The sequence below is a fragment of the Crocuta crocuta genome, unplaced genomic scaffold (genome assembly GCF_008692635.1).
Source record: "Crocuta crocuta isolate KB4526 unplaced genomic scaffold, BGI_CrCroc_1.0 scaffold430, whole genome shotgun sequence".
NCBI classification, from domain to species: Eukaryota; Metazoa; Chordata; class Mammalia; order Carnivora; family Hyaenidae; genus Crocuta; species Crocuta crocuta.
Window position 1 is genome coordinate 3,030,899 of NW_027527934.1, and position 27,340 is coordinate 3,058,238.

The following is a 27,340-nucleotide window of genomic DNA, read 5'->3' on the forward strand; positions in this document are numbered from 1 at the left end:
ACCTGGGGAACTTTTGGAGATGACTTGTTTCCTCGCTTCCAACTGCAGTGCACTTCTTCGGCGAGCTGTGCTGTTGCTTCTGTAACATGAAGCTTTGCTTCCTCTCTCGCCTGGGCCCTGCTTAGAGGGTTTCTGTGAGAACCTGTGAATGGGGAGAATGTGGGCGGTACCCAGAGTCCTGCAGAGTCCTGTCCACACCAAAGCAAGCTTGGAACTGGGGCAGATCTGGCTGGGGTGGGGGGGCATCCCTACCTTCTGGGAGGTGGAGGGTTAATCTCCGTGGCTCATTGGCAGGTCTGCCTCTGTACGGGGCATGCTGGGATTTCCTCCCAGCTGTTTTACATCATGAAGATTTGTATGTTGGGGAAATTCCAGGGCACAGCTGCAATTAATCTGCTGCACAGTCTTCAAGCTAAGCAGGGACCCTGTAGGACTGATTCTCTGCCTCCCTGCAGGAAAGGGGGTTCTGGCTGTCCGGTGAGAGCACCCTTCAGAGGGACCCCTCCCTGGGGCCGGGTCGAATGGAAATACCCCACCTGGCCAAGTATTCACCCCAAGGAGGGTGCTAAGGAGGGGCCCCAGAAGCAGAAAGGGACCCAGAGCATGAAGAAAAAGAGGTACAGCCCCCTTTATAAATAGTAAAGGCCAGAATAACACTGATAGCGACACTAATAGCACAAAAAAGAAAACTTTTGTTCACTCTCCCTTAGGAATGTTGAAGTAAAAATCTTAAGAGACTTGTAGTTAGCATTCCACAGTACAGTACAAGAACGAACAAGCCATAACCAAATAGGGTTTACCTGGGGCAGGCAAGATGCTCTCGTGTAAGGAAATCTGTCACTATGTACGCATCTCACGACTGAGTCAAATAAGAGAGAAACCACATGACCCTTTTGGTAGATCTGAGAGCATTCTACAGCTTTCCCAGTGAAAATGACTTAAAACTAGGAACAGGGGCACCTGGGTGGCTCAGTCAGTTGAGCGTCCAACTTCGCTCGGGTCCTGATCTCGCAGTTCATGAGTTCCGGCCCCACATTGGGCTCACTGCTGTCATCGCAGAGTTGGCTTTGGATCCCCTGTCCCCCTCTCTGCCCCTCCCAGCTCGCTCTTTCTCTCCCCTACCCCTCTCCTTTCAAAAATGAATAAACATTAAAATAGTAATAAAACTAGGAACAGAACCACCCTTTTTTAATACGGTAAAGACAGGTTCTAAACCACTGCCTCTACTTAACTGTGAACCACAAGTTCCCCAACGGTGTTCTACGGAAGCCCAATCCCCGGAAAGAGTTTCCCAAATTCAGTAAGATTGGGAACTGCATATCTGTCCTGCCTCAGAGAGTCACAGCCTACAGTAGCATATGTAAATGAGAGTGGTTGTACTCACCATTTGGGTCTAGTTTTCTCTTTCTGCTTGTGAGTATCAGAAGAGAGTCCTTACCTCCTAGACAGCACCCCATGAGTGGTAGCCCTTGCTGTTGCTTGGCTGCTATTGCTTGGCAGTTGATGCCACACAGGTTCTATGTTTTACATTCTAAAGAGCATCCCCAGCAGGGAGGCCGCTGGCCCCACGGGACACTGGCCAGGAGCCAGCTAGGGTCAGTTGGATGGAACCTAGATGAGGCTTGGAGAAACCAGCATTTTTAATTTACCCACATGCCATGACCTTGCAAAGAATCTAGGCTCAGCCACACCTCTCTTATGCCCCGATAACTGATTCGCCCCGGGGGGTGATTGTGGGGCTGGCTTCAGATGAGAATTGCAGCCAAAGAGAGTTTTATTGCTCCTAAACATGGGGGTAGGCCTGACGCGGGAATCCAGAACTGCCCAGCCACCTCCACAGACGGTGCTGAGGTGGGAGAGGACTGCAGAGGTGCCGCCGGCCCCTGCTGCCCTGATTGATGGTTCTGGGAAGCTCAGCTGGCCCTTTTGAATGCTCCTTTCTTCAGAATTGCAACCCAGGGGCATTTGGCGAAGTTGCAGCGGGCTCCAGCGTCTTTTTATAGGTCTTCCCCACCACCCTGCATCATTTGTTTCAAAATCTTAAAAAGGCAGAAAAGTAGAAAGGGGGAAGGGACAGTCCTCTATTTCTTCATCTCCTAGAATGAATCCTTCTTGTGCACATGCACACCTTCCCCCCCACCCCAGCATTGATGCAGGAAAGGTCCTGGGCTGGATGTCCACCATTGCTAGAACCCCTCTCCCCACCTGTCTGACAGACCTCTATGGGCCAGGCTTTGGTGGTGGACAAGGCTAAAGATTTCCCCCCACTTCTAAGCCTCCAGGTCTCAGTTAAACTCACTGAGTGAGAGGGAACCCTACAGAGATATGAGGACAGTGGGGTCTCTTCCTCCCCCTGGAAGTCCAGGCAGTGGGTAGGTAAGACACCAAGCATTGCCAAGTGATGGACAACCAAAGATAGTAGCTATTACTAAATGCACTTGCTCAGAGTGTGTGTGTGTGTGTGTGTGTGTGTGTGTGTGTCTGTATGTATATTGGTACCTTGATAGCCCCAGGATGAAGGCAGACCTTCATGCATCTCATAGTAGAGCAGTTGTTCCCATTGGGGGATGGTTTTGCTGCTCCAGGAGACATTTGGCAAAGTCTGGAGACCTTTTTGGTTATCGCAAATGGGCAGGAGAATGGGAGCTACTGGCTTTTGGTAGGTAGAGGCCAGGGGTGCTGCTAAACACCCTGCTGTGCATGGGACAGTCCCCACAGTATCCCAAAATGTCACTAGTGCCACGGTTGAGAAGCCCTGAGCTAGACTCCTACAAGCCTGCTCTGCCTAATGACTAAAAAGGATTCAGATGGATTCCTGTTTGATCTAAGAACATCCCTCTTACATGTTCTTAGATGAAGAGTGTCCAGCGTGTGTCTTTATGATGCCAACTAGGGAACCATATGCTGGTAGAGCTGGTGAGTTTCAGGTGCCCCTTCTACTATGTTGCATATCAGGGTGGACTTGGGATACGTCTCTTTAGCACGTGATATTTGTGGTTGGAGTTCAACTTCAAACAAACAAACAAACAAACGCTCAGGTTGTTGCTTCTAGAGAAACAGTGTGATGAACAATGTGAGCTTGGGTCACCTCAAGCGGTCCCTACGGGAGAATGTTGATGTGTATATATTCGTTCAGCTCTGAGGCAGCCAGCCCTGGGAGGGCTGACAGAAAGGGAGGGAGAAAAACCCATCCCAGAAAAAGAAAAAAAAAAAGGCAGGGGCGGGGTGGAGTGGGGTTTCATAAAGGTGGTGTTAAGAAAAGCTTTACGACTCCTGTTACAGTGCACAGCGTGGGGTTTGAAGCCAAGAGGCCTCAGCTCCAGTCCCCATCATAAGGTTGGGCTAGTCACTTGCCCTGCATTTACCTCCATTAGCTCATCTGAATATTTGGGACAGTCACCCCTACTTGTAATAGCAGGCTTGTTGTGAAGAGGAAACTGGTTTATGTGTGTGGAAATGCCTTGGAAACTGTCAGTATGGCTCAAATGTTATTCACTGAGAAAATCAGGGCNCAGAGCCCAACTCAAGGCTCAAACTTACAATCCGAGATAATGACCTGAGCCAAAATCAACAGTCAGATGCTTAACCAACTGAGGCATCCAGGCACCCCAGGAAATGAGTTTTAACTCACCATTCCAGTATTTGTCCTGTGTTTTTAATTTGTCAAAGGCATTGAAATCTCAGTTAGTTAATCTACAAAGTTTAGGCTCTGGGTAGGGAAAAAGACGGGTGGGGGTGGGAACGGTCAGCAGAATGCAGGGACAGGGATGGAGGGGCAGGCAACTGAGGGTCCAGAGTGGAGACTGCCCTTATTTATAGGCTCCCACAACCCCCCCACCTCCCAAGTCTCCCATAGCCAGGCCTGATTGGCCCATCCCACCTGCTGTCCGGGCTACTCGCTGGTCCTTTATAGATGTGTCCTAGGGCCATCATCCTTGCCTGCGGATGTTGTTTTGAAAGCCCAGCCCCTGCCCCTCTCAGTCCATTTTTGTGGTTGATGGAGAGCAAAGGGGCACTGCCTATCTTAATTTTCTGATCCTGTGCACATAACTCGAGGCCAACTCATGATTTCTTTTTCCCTAAAACTGAATGACCAAAAGAGAGAACTCAGAGACTTATTTTTGCCTCTCTATGAAACTCTTCCTGGAGTCATCATTTCCTATTGGAGGTGTAATTTTCAAAGTAACCTCAAGAATTCTGCAAATAGGCTGCGTAGCTGGTCTGCTGCCCAGAAGCACCATGTCAGTGTTGACACTAAGACAACATGTGTGCTTTGCCCTTGGCAAAGACTAATGGTCTGCTTACGAAAATCTAGCTGCCATTTATCAAATGTCTCCCATGTGCGAAGCATTGTGTTCAATACTTGACATTGTCCCTAATCCTTCTAACAGCCTGTAATGTTATGAATAGTAGCCTTACTATATAGATGAAGAAACTGAGACTCAGAGTTGTTAAGATGCTTGTCCAGGGTTGCACAGCCTACACTGGCTGAGTGAGGCCCTGAACCCATGAGCTTTTGACTCCAGACCCCAGACTGCCTGCCAGGGTTGAGAGACTTTTTAAAATTATTTTATTTTTTATTTTAGGGAGAGAGAGTGTGCAAGCGGGGGGCGGGGGGGGAGAGGGAGAGGGGGAGAGAGAGAGAGAGAGAGAGAGAGAGAGAGAGAGAATCTCGAGCAGGCTCTATGCTCAGTGCTCGATCCCCTGATCCTGAGATCACGACCTGAGCCGAAATCAAGAGTTAGTTGCTCAACCAACTGAGCCACCCAGGTGGCCCAAGGAGAGGCTTTTTGTTTAAAGACAGTGTATCTGCATGTATAGTGTTTACTGTTTGCTTTGGATTTTCTGCAATAATACAGGGTAAGGTACTGGATAATCTTTTCAAGGCTGAGGAACACTATAGCTAGAAGTTAAATTGGCACCATTGAGTATGGACAGGTATTACCCATGACCCTGCGAGTGTCAGGCAGATGGCTTTTATTCACTCCTTCACCAGATACTTCTGGAGGCCATTTCCTAGGGAGTGTTGTGTGTGATGCTGTGAGCGATGGGAACGAATGGGACAGGGCCACCATGTGGGAGCTCTTGGTCCTTTGATGAGCCCTGCTTGTCCTGTAGACCAGAGCAGGGAGAACTTGACCCTCCGCGGTAGGTTCTTTGGACACTTTGGTTGGTCGTCCTGTTGTGTGTCCCCCACAAAATGACAGAGGGGGCTCGTGGTGGTAGTGGTGATTCTGAGCATGTGCGCTCCCCTGAGATAATCACATGGACGCTGAGCAGGAAGGAGCATGTGCGGTTACAGCGAACCAGCCATAGCCCTGCCTGCACAGCTCCTCCTCTGCTCACTTGGGGGTGCTTGCAAGGCCTCATCTCACCAGGTGCCTTGTGTTTTCTGTCCCCTGTGCAGTACCTGCAGATGAAGTGGCCCCTCCTCGATGTCCCCTCCAGTGCCACAGTCAAGGACACCAGGTCACCATCCCCAGCACACTTGGTAAGTCTGTTTCCCCTTCAAGGGCCAAAGGGATCTTCTGGCTCCCCTTGCCCCGTGTCATCACGTCCCGTCCACCTCCCTGAAGCTGATGGGGTCTGGTGGTGTTGCCTCAAATGTGTGCCTCAGGGGACGAGCTGAGCAGTCCGGCATGTGGCAGTGTTACCTGTGCGCCTTCCCACCCCCTCTACCTCGACACACACGCACATACCAGCTGGGATGTCGTGTGGTTAGAAATGCCTGCCCCGACCCTGGCTGGTCACCCTGGTCCTTCCCGCTGCCTTCAGAATCCCTCTGCCCCCTCCACCTGGACAGCGGTGTTCCTTCTCTGGATCGAGCCTCCTTCCACACTGCTGCCACTTCTCATCGCTGCCGGCAACAACGGTTGAAGAGGCCCTGTGCAGAGAAAAACCCCCGCGGGGCAGCCGAGACCTTTGTGCCAAACCCTGTGACAACGCAGGTCCCAAAGGAAGACCTGGATGGTCCTGGGAGGCAAGAGCAGTGGGGTCCAAGCAGGTCTCGCCTGCTCAGGGCTTGCAGTGGACTGAAATCGATACGAGATGGTCCTGGGACGTCTCATTCCAGGACTTTCTTAGGAGCTTGGGCATCCCTGTCCTAAAGACCCACAGACCCCTCAAGCTAACTGGTGTCATGCGCTGTACCGTGAACCTCTAAGTCAGAGGGTGCAGCTGGAACCCCACGGGCACGGCCTGCACATTTTACAGACAAGGAGACCTGGGAAGACATGGTATCTTTAAAAGCATTATTATGAGAAATTTCACCTGTTCCCTTTACCCACACTCCTTCTCCCGCTACACCGGGTTGTTCTAAAATAAATCCCAGACATATTATTTCATCTCATTCAGGACATTTTAAGATACCCTGACAGTCCTTTTTCATTTAAAAGATGAGTCTAGATATACAGAGACCAGTTAGGGCTCAGTGAGCCCGTAGGATTTCCAGTAACTGTGAGAGTGGTTACAGCAGCAGAGCCCTTGGAAGTTTATAAAGCAGTGTCACGGGTAGTTGTCAGATGACTGTTGCTGCCATCGCTGGGGAGACCGGTGGGAAGCTGGTTCTCACCATCTCTAGGACACACCAGTGCCTGTGTAGGGAACAGTGAGCGGCCAGCCATCTGGTTCACAGGCTCGGAGGCCACCCTAGGAATAGGCCAGGGTGGTGGCTCTGGTCCCCCAGAGCCCTGTGTGGGATGGCCTAGCGCAAGGTCCCGATGCCCTCTAGTGGTCAGTCATGGTGGAGGACGCGGCTTCCCACATCCACCCTGCCACAGACCTGGCTTGTCCCCTCCAGGCACAGCCGTCTCTCTTTAATTGTTTCCAATCTCTGCTCACCCCCCACCCATCCTGTGGCACCCCCCCCACAGCCCACTCCAGCGGACCCCGAGATGACCTGTCTGTTCTTCCCTCCACGTACTCTCTGCATAGTATATACAATCTCCCATCTACCTTTTAAAAAATTTTTATTTATTTCCTTATTTTGAGAGAGAGAGAGAAAGCAGGGGAGGGGCGGGGAGGGGGGGAGACAGAAGATCCCAAACAAGCTCCATGTTGTCAGCACAGAGCCCAACGTGGGGTTTGAACACGCGATCTGTGAGATCATGACTTGAGCTGAAATCAAGAGTTGGACGCCCAACCGACTGAGCCGCCGAGGCGCCCCTCCGTCTACCTTTAGAGGAAGTGAGTTCCCATAAAACCAGCACGAGTGCTCCTTGAGCTTCCCATCCTTCCTACTGCACAGAGCCATCCAGCTCTGAAAAATAAAATTAAAAGCCCGTGTCCAGCCCTCCTCCTGCTGCAGGCTTTATCTTACTTCCCGTGTGGCGTCCACCACCGGCCTCTCCCACAAGAGCGGGACTTGCACCTCTGTCTCCGCCTCCTCTGTTCTGCCAATCCACCGCAGCCCGGCTCAGCCAGGCCACTGCACCCCATGCCTCCGTCCCAGTGTCTCCCCCACTGTGTCTCGACACAGGTGGCATCGGCCAGTGTTTGCAGCCCTCTGCTTCCTGGGCTCGGGCTTTCGTGACTCCAGAAGCCTGAATGCTCACACACTAACAGCTCTGGGTTCTCTCTATGCTTCCATTCTCTTTCTGGAAGAAATTTTCCTCAAATAAGTTAAGGTCTCCATTCTCACTTCTTACCTCCATATGAGCGACAGGAAGATACATGCAGTCGCTAAGTCCTCAGCAAGGTTCTGAGCCCATAGCTCCACCAGCCGGGCGGACACTCACTCGCCCACCGTAGACAGTGCTCTGCAGATACTGGTCCCGCTTGGCGGGGGAGCGGGGGCTCCTTGTTTGTCAGGCTGGAGAAGCATGCCCAGGGGATATGTTACACTGTAGGCAACAAAATGGCTAATTTTCTAGTAAACTGTATATTGTCACACTCTATATTCTGCTGTAGAAAAGCAGGGGCCCCTGGGTGGCCCAGTCGGTTGAGTGTCCGACTCTTGAATTCAGTTCAGGTCATGATCTCAGGGTTGTGGGATCGAGCCCTGCATTGGGCTCTGCCCTGAGCATGGAGCCTGCTTAAGATTCTCTCTCTCTCTCTCTCTCTCTNGAGGGGAGCCTGACTGGCCCAGTCAGTGGAACATCTCGATCTCGGGGTTGTAAGTTGAATGTCCATATTAAGTGTAGAGACGACTTAAAAATAAAAATTTTGGGGGACACCTGGGTGGCTCAGTCGGTTGAGTGTCCGACTTCAGCTCAGGTCATAATCTCACGGTTCGTGGGTTCGAGACCCATGTTGGTCTCTGTGCTGACAGCCAGCTCAGAGCCTGGAGCCTGTTTCAGATTCTGTGTCTCCCTCTCTCTCTGACCCTCCCCTGCTCACGCTGTCTCTCTCTCTCAGAAATAAATAAAACATTAAAAAAAAAATTTTTAACAATAAAAATTTTTTAAATGCATAAACCAGCCTCAAACACTTAAGGAACAATTTATGGCCAAAACCTTAACATCAACTTGAAATCCTAAAGATTGGGAGAAGACCCCCATTCTCAGTTTTCAGGTTGGAACATCTCATTCCGCCTGACATGCCTGGGGGGAGCCTCTATATGTCAGAGGCTGTCTAACACTGTGGGTTTGAATCCCAGCTCCGCCTCTTCCTATCAGTGCAGCCTTAGCCATATTTCCTCATCTCTCATTGCTTCGGTTTCCTTGTCTATAAAATAGGAATCAGAAGAGGCCTGCATTTCAAGAGTCATTGTGTGCAAATGAGCCAGTGCGTTGTAACGATTTTAGAATTGCGCCTGGCACAAAGTAACCCCTCAGTGACTGTCAGCTCACTGAGGGTGCCCCACCACCACCACCATTGCTGTTATTAAGACAAGGAAAGGGTAATTAAAATACTGTTTAATTAGCAGATGAATGCATTAGTTGCCAGTTCGAGTGCACAGATCACAAGGGTAAGAGAGAGAATGAGCCTATAGAATCTCACATCTACTCTCCCAAGGATATGATTTAATTGGTGGCATTGGTATCTGAGTTTTTTAAGCTCCCCCGGAGACCCTAAGGGGCAGCCAGAATGGAGAATCGTTGCCCTCATTGCAGATCGGAGGCTAAAGGGAAGAAGGAGCTAGAGACCATCCCAGTTTGCTAGGGCCTGGCTTCTCCCGGCTGGAGATGTAAGCAGGACTTGGAGGTTCCCGGAAGTACTTGTGCAGGTTTGGGCACGGGTGTTTTTATTAGAAGGTTGAAAACACTTGATTATAAAGTTTCATTTAGAATCACGAGCAAAATATTTTAAGATGAGGTTGGCCCCGGGAGAAGGGCAAATGAAGGAAACAGCCTGCATACTTGGCAGAGATTTAGTGAGTCCTGTCAAAGCTGCCTGTCAAGGAAATGTGTATAAACAAGCCATAGCCGGCCCAGGGCAGGGATGGAGTTCAGTGTTTTTACTCCTTGGATTTTATGCCTTAAAAACAAGCTCTAAGAACCAGATAGCTGTGATATTTTATATGTAACGATTTGTAACATCTGATCGCTGTAATCTCCTTGCATGTAGGCTGTCATCCAGACCCATCACCGGGGCCCCGTGTGCCTGGCACCTGTCTTTTCCCTCTTCTCTCCCTGGAGCACTGTGCCCAGCCACACAAAACAAAGGCACTTCCAGAATTTAACCAACTCGAAGATAGGAATTCCATCTGCTTTGCTCACACTCGTTTACCTAGCACGTCATAACACCTAGCACAGAGTAGGTACTTATAAAGTATTCGTGAATGAATGCAGGATTAAATGATGGGGGAAAGGTTGATACCCCTTCTAAGCCCCTCTCTCCCTCTTGCTCCATTCCCTCTTCTCATACAGGACTTTTTTTTAACTAAATCGTTTTTTGAAACCCTAAACGTGATGCTGGTGTTGTGTGAAACACTTGGGGAATTGCCAAATTGCACAGAAGGAGACCTGTAATCCCTCAACCCACACACCTTTTGTTATACAGCATTTCGTTCCCTTCTGTGTTTGTGTGTTTGCGCATGCACCTGTAATTTGCTTTCTAGACGATGGCCAAAATGCTTTCTTTAAATAGTAAATGCCCCATTTTGTCATTAAATATTGGGCTGCTCTCAGAAGCAACTGGCCGAGCCTCAGGTCTGCTGTCTGATTGTCAAGCCAGTGCCTGGAAGTGCTTCTTTGGAAGAATGGCCGCCTTTGAGCTGAGAAGCCTGACTCTGCTTACCATGCCAGTTCTCAATTTAAAACATTTATCGAGAGGGCGCCTGGCTGGGTCAGTTGGTTAAGTGTCCAACTCTTGATTTTGACTCAGGTCATAATCTCACAGTTAATGAGTTTGAGCCCCACATCAGGCTCTGCACTGACAGTGTGGAGCCTGCTTGGGATTCTCTCTCTCCCTTCCGATCTCTCTCTGCCCCTCCCCCACTCGCATACTTGCACACATGTGCTCTCTCTCTCTCTCAAAAATAAATGTAAAAAAAATTACTGAGATTTCCCTTTTAAAATTGTGCATAGTTTTTCTGTCTTACCAGTATACCTGTTGTGGACCCAAAACACTTCAAAACTCAAAACTCACACATAACCTGTGTTTGCCTCCAATACTGATTTCAATTCTTATTGTACAGGTGGCTCAGTCTGTCAAGCATCTGCCTTAGGCTCAGGTCATGATCTCACAGTTCATGGGTTCGAGCCCCGCATCAGGTTCAGTGCTGACTGCTCAGAGCCTGGAGCCTGCTTTGGATTGTGTGTCTCCCTCTCTCTCTTTGCCCCTCCTCTGATCATGCTCTGTCTCTCTCTGTCTCTCAACAATAAATAAATGTTAAAAAAAAAAAAAAGCTTATTGTACAGTATTAACTTTTTATTTAGATATAATTTTTAACTTTCAGAAAAATTGCAAGAATACAAGAACTCCCATATACTCTTTTTTTTTTTTTTTTTTTTTAATATTTGTTTGTTTTGAGAGTGAGCAAGCAGAGGAGGGGCAGAGAGAAAGAATCCCAAACAGGCTCTGAGCTGTCAGTGCAGAGACCACTGCGGGGCCCAAACTCACAAACCACAAGATCACGACCTGAGCCAAAATCAAGAGTCAGACACTTAACTTACTGAGCCACCCCGGCACCTTAGGAACTCCCATATACCTTTATCCAGGTTCAGAAAATTGTGCCCCATGCTTTGTCCTTCTTTCTCTCTCTTCCTGTGTATGTGTGTGTATACAAGTGTGTGTATGTGTGTGTATACATACATATATATACATATACATACAGATTTCCTAAGAACAAAGATATCATCTTACAATGACCACAGTACAGTTATCAAAATCAAGAAATGAACATTTCACATTACTCTCTAACCCACAGTATATATTCAAATTTTGGCAAATGTCCCACTAGTGTCCTGGCCAGAATTCAATCGAGGATCACACATGGCATTTACCTGCCGTGTCCCTTGTCTCCTTTGATCTAGCAGAGTTCCTCAGCCTTTGTCTTTCCTGACCTTGACATTTTTTGAGAAGTAGAGAGTAGCTCTTTTGTAGAATGTCCTTCCGGTAGAGTTTGTTTCCTCTCCTTTAGGCTCTGGTTATGTTCAGCAAGAACACTCCTGCACTGATGTTATGTCCTCCTCGGTGCCTCACGTCAGGAGGCAGGCTCCGGTGTCCATCTGTCCCCATAGCAGGGATGTCAGCTTCAGTCATTCAGTTAAGGTGGTGTCTGCCATGTGTTCCACTGTGAAGTGGCTCTTTCTCCGTTTGTAACTGATAAGTGCTCTCTGTAGGGAGAGGCTTGGCAGCCATGTGCGTGTCCTGTTTTTCATCAGACTTCTACCCTCCAGTCTGGCCAGGCATTGGGGATTACCTTCCTCCATCCCCTTACTAGTTTCTGCTAGGGAGAAGTTAGCTTTGGGGGATTCTTACTCTGTATCCCAGCTCACGAATCTTACCTTGGAGCAGAGTGATCATTGTGACAAGTCTAGTCTGCGCACTGATAATCCTGATAGAAAAGATGACATATGCAGAGGGCAGAAACTACAAAACCGGTCAACAGACATGTTCCTGCAAAAGAGACCAAGCCAATGAAAATGACAAATAGCAGAGAAAGAAGTGAAGCCAGGCTTTAGAAACAAACATTTGAATTTATAGATTGGAAGAATTCACCTGAAGTCTCCTGAAGTCTCCTGAAGTCTCCTAAGTCAATGAAAATTGACCTATGCACCTATGCACATTCTGACAATAATTTGAAATGTGAGGGTTTAATCTTTTCCTACAAGCACTTATGCAGGAAAAGAAGAGGTCAGTGTCAAAGAAACAAAAGTAAAAGGTTTTCTTTTGCCATTTTCTTTTTTTTTTCTTTTTCAAGTTTTTGTTTTGGTTATTTTTGTGGGTTCTTGGTTGTTGGGTATTTTGGGGTGTGTGTGTGTGTGTGTGTGTGTGTGTGTGTGTGTGTTGTTTTTTTTTGAGAGAGGGGGGGGGGAGGGGCGGGGGGGGGGAGAGAGAGAATCCCAAGCAGGCTCCACACTGCCAGTGCAGAGCCCAATGTGGGGCTCGAACTCACAAATCATGAGATCATGACCTGAGCCAAAATAAAGAGTTGGATGCTTAACTGACTCGAGCCACCCCAGGTGCCCCTCTTTTGCCATTTTCAATGCCACCAAACACCAGGAACAGGGAGGGAGAGTACTGATAAGGAAAATGATTTATCCCAAGAATTTTATCCACAGCCCAATTTGCAAGGACCTCAAAAATGTGACACTGCTTAGAAGGACCTCAAGCACATTTGAGTTCTCTAAACAGTGTCTCTCACTCAGTACCTCACAGAGACTCTTGGTTTACCTTCACGTCTTCCGTCCTGCAGCCCAACTGCCTGGTGCAGATGAGGAGCTCAGAAAACATTTGTTAATACAGGAATATAGAGCCTCGTGTCCTCGTTTCTTCTCTTTGCTCCAGTCCACTGGCCTCCCTGTGGTTCTTCAGACATGCCGAGCACACTGCCCACCACAAAGCCACCGCACTGGCGTGCCTTCTGCCAAAATGCTCTTCCCCTCTCTGTCCACACATCTAGCACCCCAGTTCTTTCAGGTATTTATTCAAAAGTCGTTTTCTGCTTGAGGCTTTCCCTGTTCAACCTGTGTCATAACCCACCCCCCTTCTCCCTTGACTTAGTTTTCCTCCTTAGCATTTCTCACTGTCTGTTATTATGGTTTCTATGTTGCTTATTGTCCGTCTCTCCGATGAGAATATAAGTACCATGAGAATAGATGTTTCTGCCTAAATAGACGAGTCTCTTGTACATTCACAAGACCTGGAGCCAGCAATAGCTGACATATAGTAGATGCAATACAAATACTTGTACTCTTGCGCTCTCTCTCTCTCTCGCTCTCTCTGTCTCTCTGGTAGTGAAACAAGAAAGGAATTTATTGCGTTGCTATTATTGTGGTGATCAGTGTTTTCTGTAGAGCCAGTTAAGTAATTCATCCATGTCATCAGAGGCCCAGATTTTTCCATCTCTGCTCTATTGCCCTCCAACCCTTTGGCTGCCCAACTCCGTGCCGGCAGGATAGACAGTCTCCACATTTACCCAAGACATAAAAGTGTGGATTTCCATTTCTCTCAGTAGAGGAAAATTCCATATAGGAGACATATATTCAGACTTCCTTTCCTTAATTGGATACAATGACAGAATGACAGAGAGCTTACATTTTGCCTTTCAAGTGGTATTTGTTAGAGAGGTGTGTGTGTGTGTGTGTGTGTGTGTGTGTGTGTGTGTGTGTACACGTATGTACAGAGAGAGAATTGGTTTTTTTCCCCACCAACTTTAATTAGGTACCTGTATGGCCCTGGTTCTATTATATATAAATGTTTCAATCTTATTTTCTGCACTACCAACCGGCCAGCTCCCTCTGGAATATTTTACTAATTTCAGGAAAGACATGGGGGCACTTTAGAGACAGGTGATCAGAAAATAGTGAGGGAGGAGTCCAGAGACTGTAGCATATGAGGGAAACAAAGAGAAGACCTCAGAGAACAAGGTATTTACCTTCCAATGCTTCATCAGTTCTTGTCAGAGAGAGGGAATACTAATTTATTTAAGTGACATGTCAATCTACAGGGGCAGGAAAGAAACATGTTAAGGAATTTAAGGAAGGATTCCCAAGGGCCTGCAGTAGGATACAGGCAAAGAAAGTTGTTTTCTGTCCAAGCTTGAGCAGTGAGTCCTGCTGGTTATCTCCAAAAAGTTGTACAGACACAAGATGTTCCGCTGAGGCACAGGTCAGAGGTAAAAACGCTGTCACTAAAATCATTAGGAAGAAGTTCATCATTACTATATGGAATGTGAGGGGGGACCAGTAATGGGAACTTCACCTCTTTGTTGGTTCTCAGCAAATGGCAGTTCATCTGAGCCCAGCTACATGGATTTTCAAATTACTGAGGATTTTTTTAATTAATTAATTTGTTTATTTATTTTGAGAGAGAAAGAGAGAGAGAGCATGAGTTGGGTAGGGGCAGAGAGAGAGGAAGACAATTCCAAGCAGGCTCTGTGCTATCAGCAGGGCTCGAACTCACAAACCATGAGATCATGAGCTGAGCTGAGATCAAGAGTCGGATGCTTAATGAACTGAACCATGCAGGCGCCCCACAAATTACCAAGTTTTAACTAAAATAACCCACAAGGAAATGTACAAGTAGCTTTGAAAGATCGCTGCAATAACCTTAGATTGAAAATACTACTACTAAGAGCACAAACCAAAAAACAAACAAGCAAGCATACAAAACATGGCAGAACTGACCCTTTTTATTGATTAAATTGTGTGGCCAAAAAAAATTTTAGAGGGGCACCTGGGTGGCTCAGTTGGTGAAATCAGGTCATGATTTCACAGTTCATGAGTTTGAGCCCCGCATTGGGCTCTGTGCTGACAGCTCGAAGCCTGGAGCCTGCTTCCAATTCTGTGTCTCCTTCCCTCTCTGCCTCTCCCCTGCTCTCACTCTCTCTCTCGCTCACTCAATCTCTCTCTCTCAAAAATAAATAAAAATTTAAAAATTAAAAAAAAAAATTCAGGACCTCTGGCCGAGCTGATCATCTGTCACGGCTGGAATTGGAGTAACATTGAACTTTGCAGCTGGAGCCAGCAAGTCCTTGGAAATCCTCTTTCTCTGGCAGTTGATTGTTCTCAGCAGATAGCCCTGCACTGGGAGAAACTGCTCCTCTTCTGGCCTCCACGGCCATGTCAGCTCCTCTTCCCTTCCTACGGCATTACAACACTATGAATAGGCTGATATTTTAGTAATTATTCCAGTTTCCAACCCCCCACCCCCCCAGCCCTGGGGTTAAGCATAGTCTCTTGAACACAGTTCTGGCCCCCACGGAGAAGGTTGCTTTCATCAGTAAACAGACAAATGGATGTAGAGTTCTGAAATACATAAAATCAGATGCAGTTAGCAACCCATCGGAACTCTCAGTGTCTTTCCTGGGCAGTCTGTAGGCCAGGCCGTGGCCGCTTTATGAGTGGTACCACAAAGCCAAGGCTCATCTTTGCCTGATCTATGAAACCTTATCCTTTTGATCTCTGAAATCAGGATCAGGAGGAAAAGAGAATAGTGAATGAACAGTGGGAGCCAGGAAGGCTTGTGGAGGCCTCCAACGACCAGTTGAAGGAGAGGGGCCCTGTGGAGGGAGGATTTCTCCGGCTGTGCTGGAGCTGCGTGGTGGTAGCCTTACTTTAAGCTTGAATTTAAGTCCTGAATGGTGGATGAGGAAGCGTTGCTTCTTCAAGGACCTGGAGTTCAAAGAACTTTGGCTTGGACCAACTCTAGAACAGACTAAAACATTCAGGAAGCACTCAAACTGGGAAAAGGGTTGGGTCTGCGTGCCTGCAGAAGGATTCAGGTCCGAGTTGGCTGTGAGATGCTCTTCCTCAGGTAAATTTGGGCTCGGCTGCTGTGCTCAGTGTTACTTGTACTGAGGTTTTCCCACTGGGAGGTGCAGAGTGGGAACTTTTACTGGAACAGTAGCCTCCAAGGAGAACCTTCCCTGGGTAGGCAGTTCTCAATTATCGGGCCCAGGGGCCACATCTTCCAGAATGATCAAGGAAAAGTTTACCCTCCTTTCCCTTTCTGTGGACCCACCACCTCCCAGTCCCATTTTCTGGACAATGATGCCACCTAATGGGAACCGATAATAACTCTCAGGACATTTAAGTGGGGATGCCTACCCTTTTTAATATAACTCACATGTCTCTGCTTTGTATGTTGCTACCTGTTCAGTGCTGTTTGCCAGCTTCTGATGAGGCCAGACTCACCAGTACAAAGGCAGTCAGGATTTCCTAATACCATTAAGGATTTGTAGATGGCTATTTATACATATATCAAAGAATCACACTGTGCACTTCAAATAGGCTGCAGTTTTGTCACTTATACTTCAGAAAAGCTGAAAGAACATTAATTTTTTAAAAAGATGGTTACAAATGATACAAATCAAAAAAATTTTAAAAAAAATGATAAAAATCAATGTAAAGAACCAGATGTACACGAAGTAGAAATGAATGGAGATCTACCAAAATGATAAAAGGGGCTGGATTAGGCTAGTGTGGTTGTGTTTTCTGAATGCTTTATAATACAGTTTGTATTTTTTTCTTTTTTTGTATTGATAAGTGTACTTTTTTGTATAGACAGTAAGTAAAGTTGGAACATACAGAAATAGAAACAAGAAAAACAAAGTCACGCATAACTCCACCACTCAAACATACCTGTTTACATTTTGGTGTGTTTCTAGTCTTTTTTTTTTTTTTTAACTGGTGTTTATGTACTTTTTAAAATTGTAATCATTCTGTGTAATTCTTTTATCGTTTACCATTACTTTAGTAATAATTCTGTTGCTTTTATGATACTAAAATCATCCCTTAGACAAAGCTGTTTCCAGGAACCCTAATGCACCATTTAAATACATTAGGTTCCAAGAAATCTGACCTTAAAATAATCTTTATACTCTTATTTGTGCTCTATGTTCAAGTACATGGGGATACCTTCAAAAGCCAGTAAGGGAACAGGAAAAAAAATAAGGAAATAATTTTAGAATTTATAGGCAATGTCAATTGAGCCCATTGGGGTTGAGAGGTAATAGGAAGTGGTTCCGGACCCACAGCACCTGGTCATGTGCCAGCGCCACCTAGTGGTTTTGGTTATGAACAGTCTGAATTCTCGGCCTCGCATCTGCCACTCTGGGGGCTGGACTCCCTGGGTTGGGGACCTTGCGCCAGTATTCTGCCTCTTGTCTCTGCTTAGCCTATTGCACATAGAGCAAGACTACCTGTCAGCACACGGATATGTAGACGTATAGATTGAGGTTTGCATTATGAGCACCAAATGGGCACCGTGAGAAAGAAAAAAAGGGCTCCCAGAATCTATGAAATGAAAATTTTAAATGGGAAGACAGCAGTTTGGAAATGTAGCCCTTGGGCTGCCTCCAAATCATCATCCATTTTGCAGATCTCTTTTCAGAGCAAATCTCTTCTCCACTTGCAACCCATTTACCTTATTTTGCAGGAAAATATATGTCAGTCCTTTCTCTCTAACAGAGACATGTTTTGATTGGGCTCTTGGGGAGGGAGACAGGTAGGACCAGAGAAAACACTCTGGTTTGTTAGAGCTATAGAGGGCTGACACGAATCCAGTCCTGCCATTTAGTAGCTCTGTGTCTTGAGCTAAGCCATTTAATCTTTCTGAGCTGTTTCTTCATCCCTCGAATGGAGATAATCACAGCTTCTTTGCTAGGTTATAAGGAATAGATGCATTGCCTAGCTCTGTGCTTGTTGTGAGGGGCTCAATAAATTGTAGCTCTTTTTTTAAATAATAAACCCCTGGGGCGCCTGGGTGGCTTAGTCAGTTGAGCGTCCGACTTTCGCTTAGGTCATGATCTCGTGGTTCGTGGGTTCGAGCCCCGCATCGGGCTCTGTGCTGACTGCCAGCTCAGAGCCTGGAGCCTGTTTCAGAGTCTGTGTCTCCCTCTCTCTGTGACCCTCCCCTGCTCACGCTGTCTCTCTCTCTCTCCTAGAAATAAATAAAACATTTTAAAAAATTTAAATAATAAACCCCTTATTGTTAACTCAGATTGGATTAAAACAATTTAATTCTGTTTACCAACCCTAGGACACACAGGTTTTTCCCATTTTAAATCTGTGAAGTCAGGATGTACCAATGGCATGCCAGTGTTTTTTTCCTTCATAACAGTTCTATAAAATAATGGTACTTCTTGCATTTGCTGGTGTTTCAAAGGAAATGTGGTAATTAGGTTAGCCATGTTTGAAGTGCTACAGGGAGACCTGTTTCAAGTGCTCTTGGATTGTGTCTGTAAAGCCTGAACATGACAGCTGGTTCCATGAGGTCTGATGGTGACAGTTCCCCACTGGTCTGTTCCCAGTCTCAGACTTGAACTTGTGGGCTACTATTTCTATGAAATTTATTTGGAAAGCGTGTGTTGAACCTTTTAAACTTCACTGAGATAACACAGAGCACTGCTGATAATTCAATAGCCTATATATAGCAGTTAACAACACACAGCATACATGGAGTAAATAAATGTTGTTTTAAAGAGTAGGTGTGTTAGAGGGTGGGTATAATCCCTCTTCTAATTCTGTTGGTTCTTGCCCTGCTGTGTAGACTGCTACTTTCTTTCCAGAGCTGTCTGAGGGCTGGATGGGCTTTTGCATGGAAAATACCTGGCACATATTGGACACAGTAAATAACAGCAGATTGTGTTCTCTGTCTCCTTGGCAACCATGCCTAGTCTTTTTCTCTCTGTCTTTCAGTCTAATAAAGTTCCTGTTGTTCAGCCCCCGCATCACATGCACCCGTTGACGCCCCTCATCACCTACAGCAACGACCACTTCTCCCCTGGCTCCCCTCCCACACATCTCTCCCCAGAGATCGATCCAAAGACAGGTGAGTCATCTGCCGCCCAGGCTGGCCCCCGGGCAGAGCTTCGGTGGTGCCGGCATGTCTTCTTGGGGAACATAATGGCCCTGGAATCAGGCAGCCGTGGGTTCAGGTCATGTCTTCAACTCCCAAGAGCCCATACCCCTGCCCACTGACATTAGCTCTTTCAGTTTTCTCATCCTTCTCCTATGTCCCTTCCACATCATCAGGGCATTGAGAGGATTAAAGGAATTTCTATGAGGCAATATATACCACCTGGCTCCACAGTAAGGCGATGGCACCATTCTGCCATTGATTCTTTAGACTCTCTTAGTACTTTGGGGGTACAATGAGCTGGAAGGGGAGGGGATATTTTTCATTGACCTTGAACTCTAGCCCAGCAGGAGGCTGTGCCTCCCTAAACCCAGACCATTGCCTTACACTGAACATTTTCAAATAGAATAACCAGTCTAGCCAGACACATCTAAGTATAGCTATAAAGCAGTAAGGCTGAGCTGGCATCTTTCCTCTCTTCCCTTTCCCTTCTCCCCCCTCCCCCCCTTTTCTTTTTTTTGAATTGCTCACCAAAACTATCCATCTTAAGGAAACATAGCCTCATCGAATTCCCAGAGTTGTGGTGGCTCAAAGCATTTTTGGAGCCCCTCTTTAAGGAAATCACAGTTACTGTAACTTACAAATAATGAGGAGGACAAAAGTGGACTAGAAATCCAGAGTTCCCTTCTCCGTGAACGAGGCAGGTTTTCTAAAGGGGTAGTTCGCTGACGACTCTGGGGGATGTCTGGGGTCTCTCATCCCGGGATTTCCGGCCCCTTTCTTGGATGACTCCTATGTCAGCAGCTGGAAATTACTCCTGCTGACAGAGGTGGGATCCATGTAGCCAGAGAGAAGCTGTGTTGGTCCTGCCTTCCTTGAACATGTCCTTGACTGACCAGCCAGCAGAGCTGGGGAGATGACAGAGGGCAAGGACAATGAAAGGCCTTCCATGCTCCAGCACACTCGGGGACATGGGGCATGGGACTTCCCATGTGATGTTATTTTAAGGTGCTTTGGTAGGGCCAGGGGACAGTCTGACACATGTCTCTTTGAAGCAGGAATCCCCCGGCCCCCTCACCCATCAGAGCTGTCTCCATATTACCCACTGTCTCCTGGAGCTGTCGGACAAATCCCCCACCCCCTCGGCTGGCTCGTCCCACAGTAAGGAAACTCGCAGACTTTCTTACCCTCCTTCCTTCCTCATGCCGTGCTCTGCCTCCTGTGCCTCCAGCGTGCTCTGGGGGGTCTGTGTGCAGCACCCCCACCTGCCACAGTGGAGCCCTCTCATCAAAGCCCACAGTGCAGACCTCCTTTCTCTCCCTCAGGCAGCTGGCTCCCTGTTCATACTTCCTACTTCCTGCCCTTTATCATCCTTTCTTCCCAGCCCCCTCTCCTTCCCTGTCCTGAACAGTCCCATTGCAGCCAACATGCTGACCCGATTTCCTTGCTCCCGGCCCTTATAGGCAAGGACAGCCCATGTACTCTCTTCCTCCTGGTGGCTTCCGGCACCCCTACCCTGCCCTCGCCATGAACGCCTCAATGTCCAGGTGAGTCCCGGGACTGGGGCTGTGAGCATGAAGTTCCCTTGCAGAGAACGGTCCTCTACTAGTGTCCTTGTCATTTGTGACCCTGAAGAGCTTTCTCTTGGCCCTAAACTGGGATGCATGGGCTCCTCCCCACCCGTCTTTGCTAAGGCGCCTCCCCGTACATACTGTATGGTCGGAATGGAGACCACAGACTCGGCTCGTTCTTTTCCCATCTAAGGGAAGAATTGCACATCCCCCCCCGCGTGCTGGGCTTTGTGGCACTGAAGCCAGACACTGGAGAAGCTTAGTTTATCCTGAAATGATGTGAGGAGAGGGAAGAGTAAAGGGGGCTTCTGTCTCAGAGGCCGGATCTACCTGACGGTGGTACGTCTGGTCACAAAGGAAGTGAAACCCACAGCATATATCCTAATGTCCCCATTGTGGACCCTGGCGTCTGACCTGCACACCTTCTTTTGCGCTTTCAGCCTGCCTGCGTCCAGTACCAAAGACAGAAGTCCTGTGGGTTTGTGTGGGAAGGGGAGGTTGGTTGGGTGTTTCCCAAACCTGGTTCCGTCAGCGTCAGTGAATGGGCTTCCAGTCCTCAAAGTCTGCCATAGCAGAGGTATTTACACAGCTCTGCCATAAAGGCAGCCAGCCACTGTGTCCTCTGCTGGGTGACCAGCATTCAGCCTGATCCCCTGTGTTGTCACTTGTTTCCCCGATACACAGCCTGGTTTCCAGTCGGTTTTCTCCTCACATGGTGGCTCCGGCCCATCCTGGTCTGCCCACCTCAGGGATTCCCCACCCCGCCATCGTCTCCCCCATCGTCAAGCAGGAGCCAGCGCCCCCCAGCCTGAGCCCCGCCGTGAGCGCGTGAGTATCAGGCGACCTGCTTGGGACGGTGGCCAGTCTCCGAGTGGCAGAGACCACCCATTTTTCTCCCTGGTGGCATTTAGCAGGCAGCCACCAGCCTCCCTTAGCCATACCTTTGACTCTCTGTGTTCCTGTCCTCTCAGACATCTTGTCTCACAGTAAGGAGAGTTTTACAGGCAGGATTTAGAGGCTGAAAGAGGACCTGAGAATGTTTTTGGCTTCCTCCCGCCCCCCACCCCAGACACATGAACATGTGAGCCCTGAAGGGAGGGTTTTCTCCAGGTCCATAGCGGACTGGCAGCAGAGTTGGGACTACCAGCAAGGCCCGCACTGTATCCACTGGGCCATAAAGATGGCAGGAAAGCCAAAGTCAGCTCCTCATGGCGGGAATCGCCCCCTCTTGCTTCTGCCCAAAGTGCCCTGTCCCCTTTCCGCGCTGTCACCTGTGACGGGCGCCTCTCTCCAGCCCCTCTGCTCCTTCCTCAGGAGCCTTTCATAGACTATGGCCTGGGGTCAGCCCAAGGCTGAGAGCTACTGTGGGAGAGGCTCGGGCTACAAACAGCTGTGGCAACTTGAACGGATGAGAGCCGGCCATCCCTCCTCCCTGCAGGCACTCGTGAGGGGCATGGACTGCAGGTCGAGTGACCCGGGTGACCGCTGACTCGGGCTAACCTACAGCTTTGTGACTCCCCAGGAAATCACCAGTTACGGTGAAAAAGGAGGAAGAAAAGAAACCCCACGTGAAGAAGCCTCTTAATGCCTTCATGTTATATATGAAGGAGATGAGGGCCAAGGTCGTGGCCGAGTGCACGCTGAAGGAGAGTGCGGCCATTAACCAAATCCTGGGAAGAAAGGTACGATCCGCCCGTGCCCCCCAGGCTGCGTGGACAGCATCCCCCGCATTCCCTGCTCCCTGTCATCTGACCCTCTCTCCGCAGTGGCACAACCTGTCCCGAGAAGAACAGGCCAAGTACTATGAACTGGCCCGGAAGGAGCGGCAACTTCACTCCCAGCTCTACCCGACGTGGTCAGCCCGGGACAACTACGTAAGTGCCCCCTTGGCCCTGGCGGCAGCACCTGCCAGAAGAAGCGGGGAATGGGGCGTGGTGATGTTTATAGACGACTCTCAAGGCCAGGGAGAAGGCTATACTGCTCTACAAATAAGGAAGGCAGTTTAATTCTCGGGAGGTCAACAAGGACATGGTTTTGGTGTCCAAAGAACCAAGGTAAATTTATACCCTCTCATTTGAGATGCATTCAGCCTTTGAGATCATAATTCAGGGCGCAGGGCGAGTCATGTTCTGGCTCTGGTGGTGAGGGTGTCGCCAGTCAAGGGTTCTGAACCTGGGGCTTGGAGAACAATGTCTGAGCTTCAGCTGGCATTTTTTTTTTTTTTTAAATGTTTGTTTATTTTTAAAAGAGAGAGTGTGAGCAGGGGAGGGGCAGATAGACAGGGAGACAGACACTCCAAAGCAGGCTTTGCTCTGTCAAGCACAAAGCCCAATGTGTGGATCGAACCCATGAGCTGTGAGATCATGACCTGAGCCAGATGCTCAACTGACTGAGCCACCTCAGCTGGCCTTTCTAATAACTCTTTGAAACTAGACAGATTTTTTTGTATGTCTGTTCTTATTTGCTTTTTTTTTTTTTTTCCTGGTGAGAGGCTTCAGAGCTGTCTTAGATTTTCACTAGGGCCGGAGTCCCCTCAAAAAGGTCGAGAACCACATCGGAGCAGTGCCCAAGGGCACTGAAGGGTGAGGCCTTCCAAGAAGGCCAGGACACCAGGCTGGAGGGAAGAATTGAATGGGGAAGGGCGGGCACATTCCAGGAAGGCTCATTCTGCCTCCTCAGAGGCTTCTGTGGGGTGTGTGACCCGAGTGACCTCCCCTCCAGCCCTAGCTTCTCACTCAGCGCCAAGAGCAGTATTGGGCAGTATCTTCTCTCCTCCACCTCGTATCTGAGAGTCCCCCTAAAGAGCTGTCCCTACTTACCTCTTTCTGTGGCCATAATTTTCAGGGTAAGAAAAAGAAGAGGAAGAGAGAGAAGCAGCTGTCACAGACACAGTCCCAGCAGCAAGTCCAAGAGACAGAGGGTGAGTCCAAAGGAAGGTGCTGGCTCTTCTTCCCGCCGTCACAGTGGCACCTGCCTGTGCATCGTTCCTGGATCTCGAAAGGGTACAGCGAAAGAGCTGTTCCGTAATAGCTGCCATTTTCGGGGCCTCTGCCTCTTGGGATCCTCTTGCATATCCATGTGGGTGTTATCATCCCCTTTTTAAAGATGACAGATTAAGAGGCTCTGAGAAGTTGGGTCTTCCCAGTCATTCCACTTATAAAATGGCGGAGGCAGGATTTGATCCCAGCACTTTCCCACTTCAAAGGCTAAGCACTTTTCTTTTCAACAGAGTTGAAAGCATCTTATTTGAGGGTTCTCAAATCAGTGTATGAGGTAAACACTGGAGATATTTGAAATGACCTTTGGCATTCCCTCCGGAAGGGGGCACAGTAGAGCCTGACATACCACCTATTTGTGAATCCAGCAGAAGCGGGTTTCCTGCAAGGTTTGGTTGGTCGAACGCCCAAAGAGTTTGCTTGGTATGGGGGCCACTTTGTGCCAAAATGAGGTGCTCTGTCTTTCCACACCATGATCACACCTGGCACAGAGATGCTCACGTGGTGACAGGCGCTGAGGGCATGCCCCTCACCGCGTGCTCACTTCTGGACAAGTGTAGAGCAGCTGTTACCAGCGTGTATAGTCTCTCTTTTCTCTCCCTTTCTCTCTTTCTCTTCCTTTTCTTCCATCTATATAATCTGTACATTCATCTACACAGGAGGACACATAAGTAAAGTAGGCACATGCTGCCAAACCACTGTACACCTCCCTGCTTGCCAGGTGCTGCGCCTGCTCTGACAACAACCTGAGGCAAGATTTTAAAGCATATTGAATGGAGATCTGTCTCTCAAAGTGGCAAGATTTAGGCAGGGAAGGTGATGGTGTGATAGACTGAGCTGTTTTCCCTCCTGTCAGATACCGAATAGGTCTTTGTCATTTTGACATTGCCCCACCTCGGTGTTCTAGGGGTCCCTGAATGCAGCTTCCTAGTCTGGAAAGCCTCAGATGTAACTTCAGGCCCTCCCTTCCCCCCCTCCTTGCATCCCGCCTCACCCACAGCCACTAGCTACTCAGCCTCTCGTGTGTTTTTCCCCCGCAGGTGCTCTGGCCTCCAAAAGCAAGAAGCCATGCGTTCAGTACCTGCCCCCCGAGAAGTCCTGTGACAGCCCTGCCTCTTCCCACGGCAGCATGCTCGACTCCCCGGCTACCCCCTCCGCAGCCTTGGCGTCACCGGCTGCCCCTGCTGCGACCCACTCGGAGCAAGCCCAGCCCCTCTCTCTCACCACCAAGCCGGAGAGCCGGGCCCAGCTGGCTCTACACTCGGCCGCCTTCCTGTCAGCAAAGGCGACAGCCACCTCCTCTGGCCAGATGGGCAGCCAGCCCCCACTCCTCTCCCGGCCCCTCCCCCTCGGGTCCCTGCCCACAGCTCTGCTGACTTCTCCCCACTCCTTCCCGGCCGCGCTCCATGCCCACCAGGCCCTCCCGGTCCTCCAGGCCCAGCCTCTTTCTTTGGTTACCAAGTCGGCCCACTGAGCTGCCCCCTGACCTATGCAGGCTGTCAAGTGACTCGTCGAGTAGTAATGATTCAGAAGAAACAAAACAAAACAAAAAAGGAAACTTTATTGGTCAATATTTGACCACTCTGAACTGTTCTGTAAAGTGACTGGTAACAACAGCACTTTACATTTTGTAGATGTAACCAGTAGCTGATCTTAAGGCTTTTTTAAAAAACAAAACAAAACAACAAAAAAAAAAACTTTAAGAGAAAGAGAACTGAAAAGTAGCGTGTTATTCTTCCTGTATGTGCAGTGGTGGATGGGCCTGGGCAGAAGACCCCCTCCTCGCTACCTCTTTCACTTTCTGCCCTGCTCCCTGTTCTCCTGGCTCCCTCGTGGCCCCCGCCCTTCCCAGTGCGCATGTTGGCCATCGCTGGACCTCTAGCCTGCTGCCTCTTCATCTAGAGCCTGTTCCTGGACATTCTTTTCCCTCACCAAGTTTTTCTCCTTTGCTTGACTCCATGGGCTCTTGCCTTCACCTTCGTCCTCTGCCCAGTGTAAGGCTGTCATCACCTGAGAAGCCACCTTTGCCTGATTTGTCTCCACCAGCATCCCTTTTTCCCCAGTGGGCCCTAACCCAACAACCTCCAGCTTTTGGTGGGAAAACAGGTCCTCTGAAATGGTTCTTCCCCCACATTTAAAGGGATTCAGAGTGCCTGCCACTTCCTCGGTGAAGAAGTCTCTGTGCCACCCCCTCACCAGTCCAGACCTCTTCTCATGGTCCCAGAGTGGCAGACGAGACCTGGCCCCAAGGCCTGGCTCTTGTCCCCTGGGTCAGTGCTAGCACAATCTGCCAAAGGTCGAAACTCCCTCCTCCCTCCCCTATCACCTCACATGCTTCTTCTGTGTGTATTCTTTTTGTTTTTATGGGGTTTTTTGGAGCAATTTAAACTTCCAGTTGTTTATTTTCACAAAAGAAAATAAAATTGCAGTTGCAAGACCTTTTCTGAGTATTTTAGTCCTTCTGTTGCATCAAGCCCCCATCTTCATACCAAGCCCTGTGCTAGATTTTGCGGGCCCAGGCAGGGGAGAATATGAAAACATGGCCAACGGAAAAATGCAACCCAACTTTCAGCCTCAAATGTACAGAGACCAGTCAGTATTAGTAACTGAGATCCAAAGAGAGGAATCTTTATTTTCATGTATTTTAGAATTGCCAAGGTGTGGGGTGCCTGGGTGGCTCAGTCGGTTGAGCGTCCGACTTCGGCTCAGGTCATGATCTCCCAGATCGTGGGTCTGAGCCCTGCATCGGGTTCTGTGCTGACAGCTCAGAGCCTGGAGCCTGTCTTCGGATTCTGTACCTCCCTCTCTCTCTCTGCCCCTCCCCCGCTCACGCTCTGTCTCTGTCTCAAAAATAAACTATAAAAAAATTAAAACAAAAAAAGAATTGCCAAGGTGTAACAGGGGTCCTTTTGTAGTTTTGCATGGTACCTAGCACTAATTTCTTTTTTTTTTAATTTTTTAATGTTTTATTTTTTATTTTTGAGAGAGAGAGAGAGACAGTGTGAGCAGGGGAGGGTCNACCATTAATTTCTTGTCTAATGGCTTTATTGAGCTATAATTTACATGACATGCAATCTACTCACTTAAAGTATACAATTAGGGGCGCCTGGGTGGCTTAGTCAGTTAGGCGTCCAACTTTCGCTTAGGTCATGATCTCGCGGTTCATGGGTTCGAGCCCCACGTTGGGCTCTGTGCTGACTGCCAGCTCAGAGCCTGGAGCCTATTTCAGAGTCTCTGTCTCCCTCTCTCTCTGACCCTCCCCTGCTCACGCTGTCTCTCTCTCTCTCTCCTAGAAATAAATAAAAATATTAAAAAAAGAGAAAAAATATACAATTAAATGGGTTTTGTATATTGAAAGTTGTGTATCCATCACCACAGTCAATTTTAGAACTGACTGCCTCAAATGTTTGCCGCCTCAAAAAGGAACCCCAGACACTTTGGAAGTCACCCCCAATTCCTCCCCTCCCCCTGCAGTCCCAGGCAACCACTAACCTGTTTTCTGTCTGTAGATTTGTCTATTCTGGACACGCCATTTTTTTAAGCTTATTTATTTAACTGGAGAGAGAGAGAGAGAGCATAAGCAGGTGAGGCACAGAGAGAAGGAAAGACAGAATCCAATACAGGCTCCGCACCATCAACACAGCCCAATGTGCAGCTCAAATTTACAAACTGTGAGATCATGACGTGAGCCATAATCAACAGCCAGATGCTTAACTGACTGAGCCACCCAGGCACCCCTTTTAAAAAAAAATTTAAATGGACAATTTAGTGGTGTTAAGTACATTTACAACACCATGCAACCATATCCACTATCAATTTCCAGAACTAGTTCATCATCCAAAACACAAACTACCCATTAAACAT

General features: G+C 48.4%; 1 protein-coding gene across 1 annotated transcript in view; it reads left to right on the forward strand.

Annotated features, from left to right (window-relative positions):
• Nucleotides 1-25,914, forward strand: part of TCF7L1 (transcription factor 7 like 1) — a 156,067-nt gene extending 130,153 nt beyond the window's left edge. The window contains exons 5-13 of the mRNA XM_077751898.1: nucleotides 5,408-5,491; nucleotides 18,750-18,882; nucleotides 19,968-20,070; nucleotides 20,373-20,456; nucleotides 21,165-21,308; nucleotides 22,003-22,162; nucleotides 22,247-22,354; nucleotides 23,325-23,400; nucleotides 24,517-25,914. Of these exons, the coding sequence (XP_077608024.1) occupies nucleotides 5,408-5,491; nucleotides 18,750-18,882; nucleotides 19,968-20,070; nucleotides 20,373-20,456; nucleotides 21,165-21,308; nucleotides 22,003-22,162; nucleotides 22,247-22,354; nucleotides 23,325-23,400; nucleotides 24,517-24,950 (1,326 nt within the window). The 3' untranslated portion in view covers nucleotides 24,951-25,914. The remainder of the gene's footprint in view (nucleotides 1-5,407; nucleotides 5,492-18,749; nucleotides 18,883-19,967; nucleotides 20,071-20,372; nucleotides 20,457-21,164; nucleotides 21,309-22,002; nucleotides 22,163-22,246; nucleotides 22,355-23,324; nucleotides 23,401-24,516) is intronic.
• Nucleotides 25,915-27,340: the final 1,426 nt, after the last annotated feature.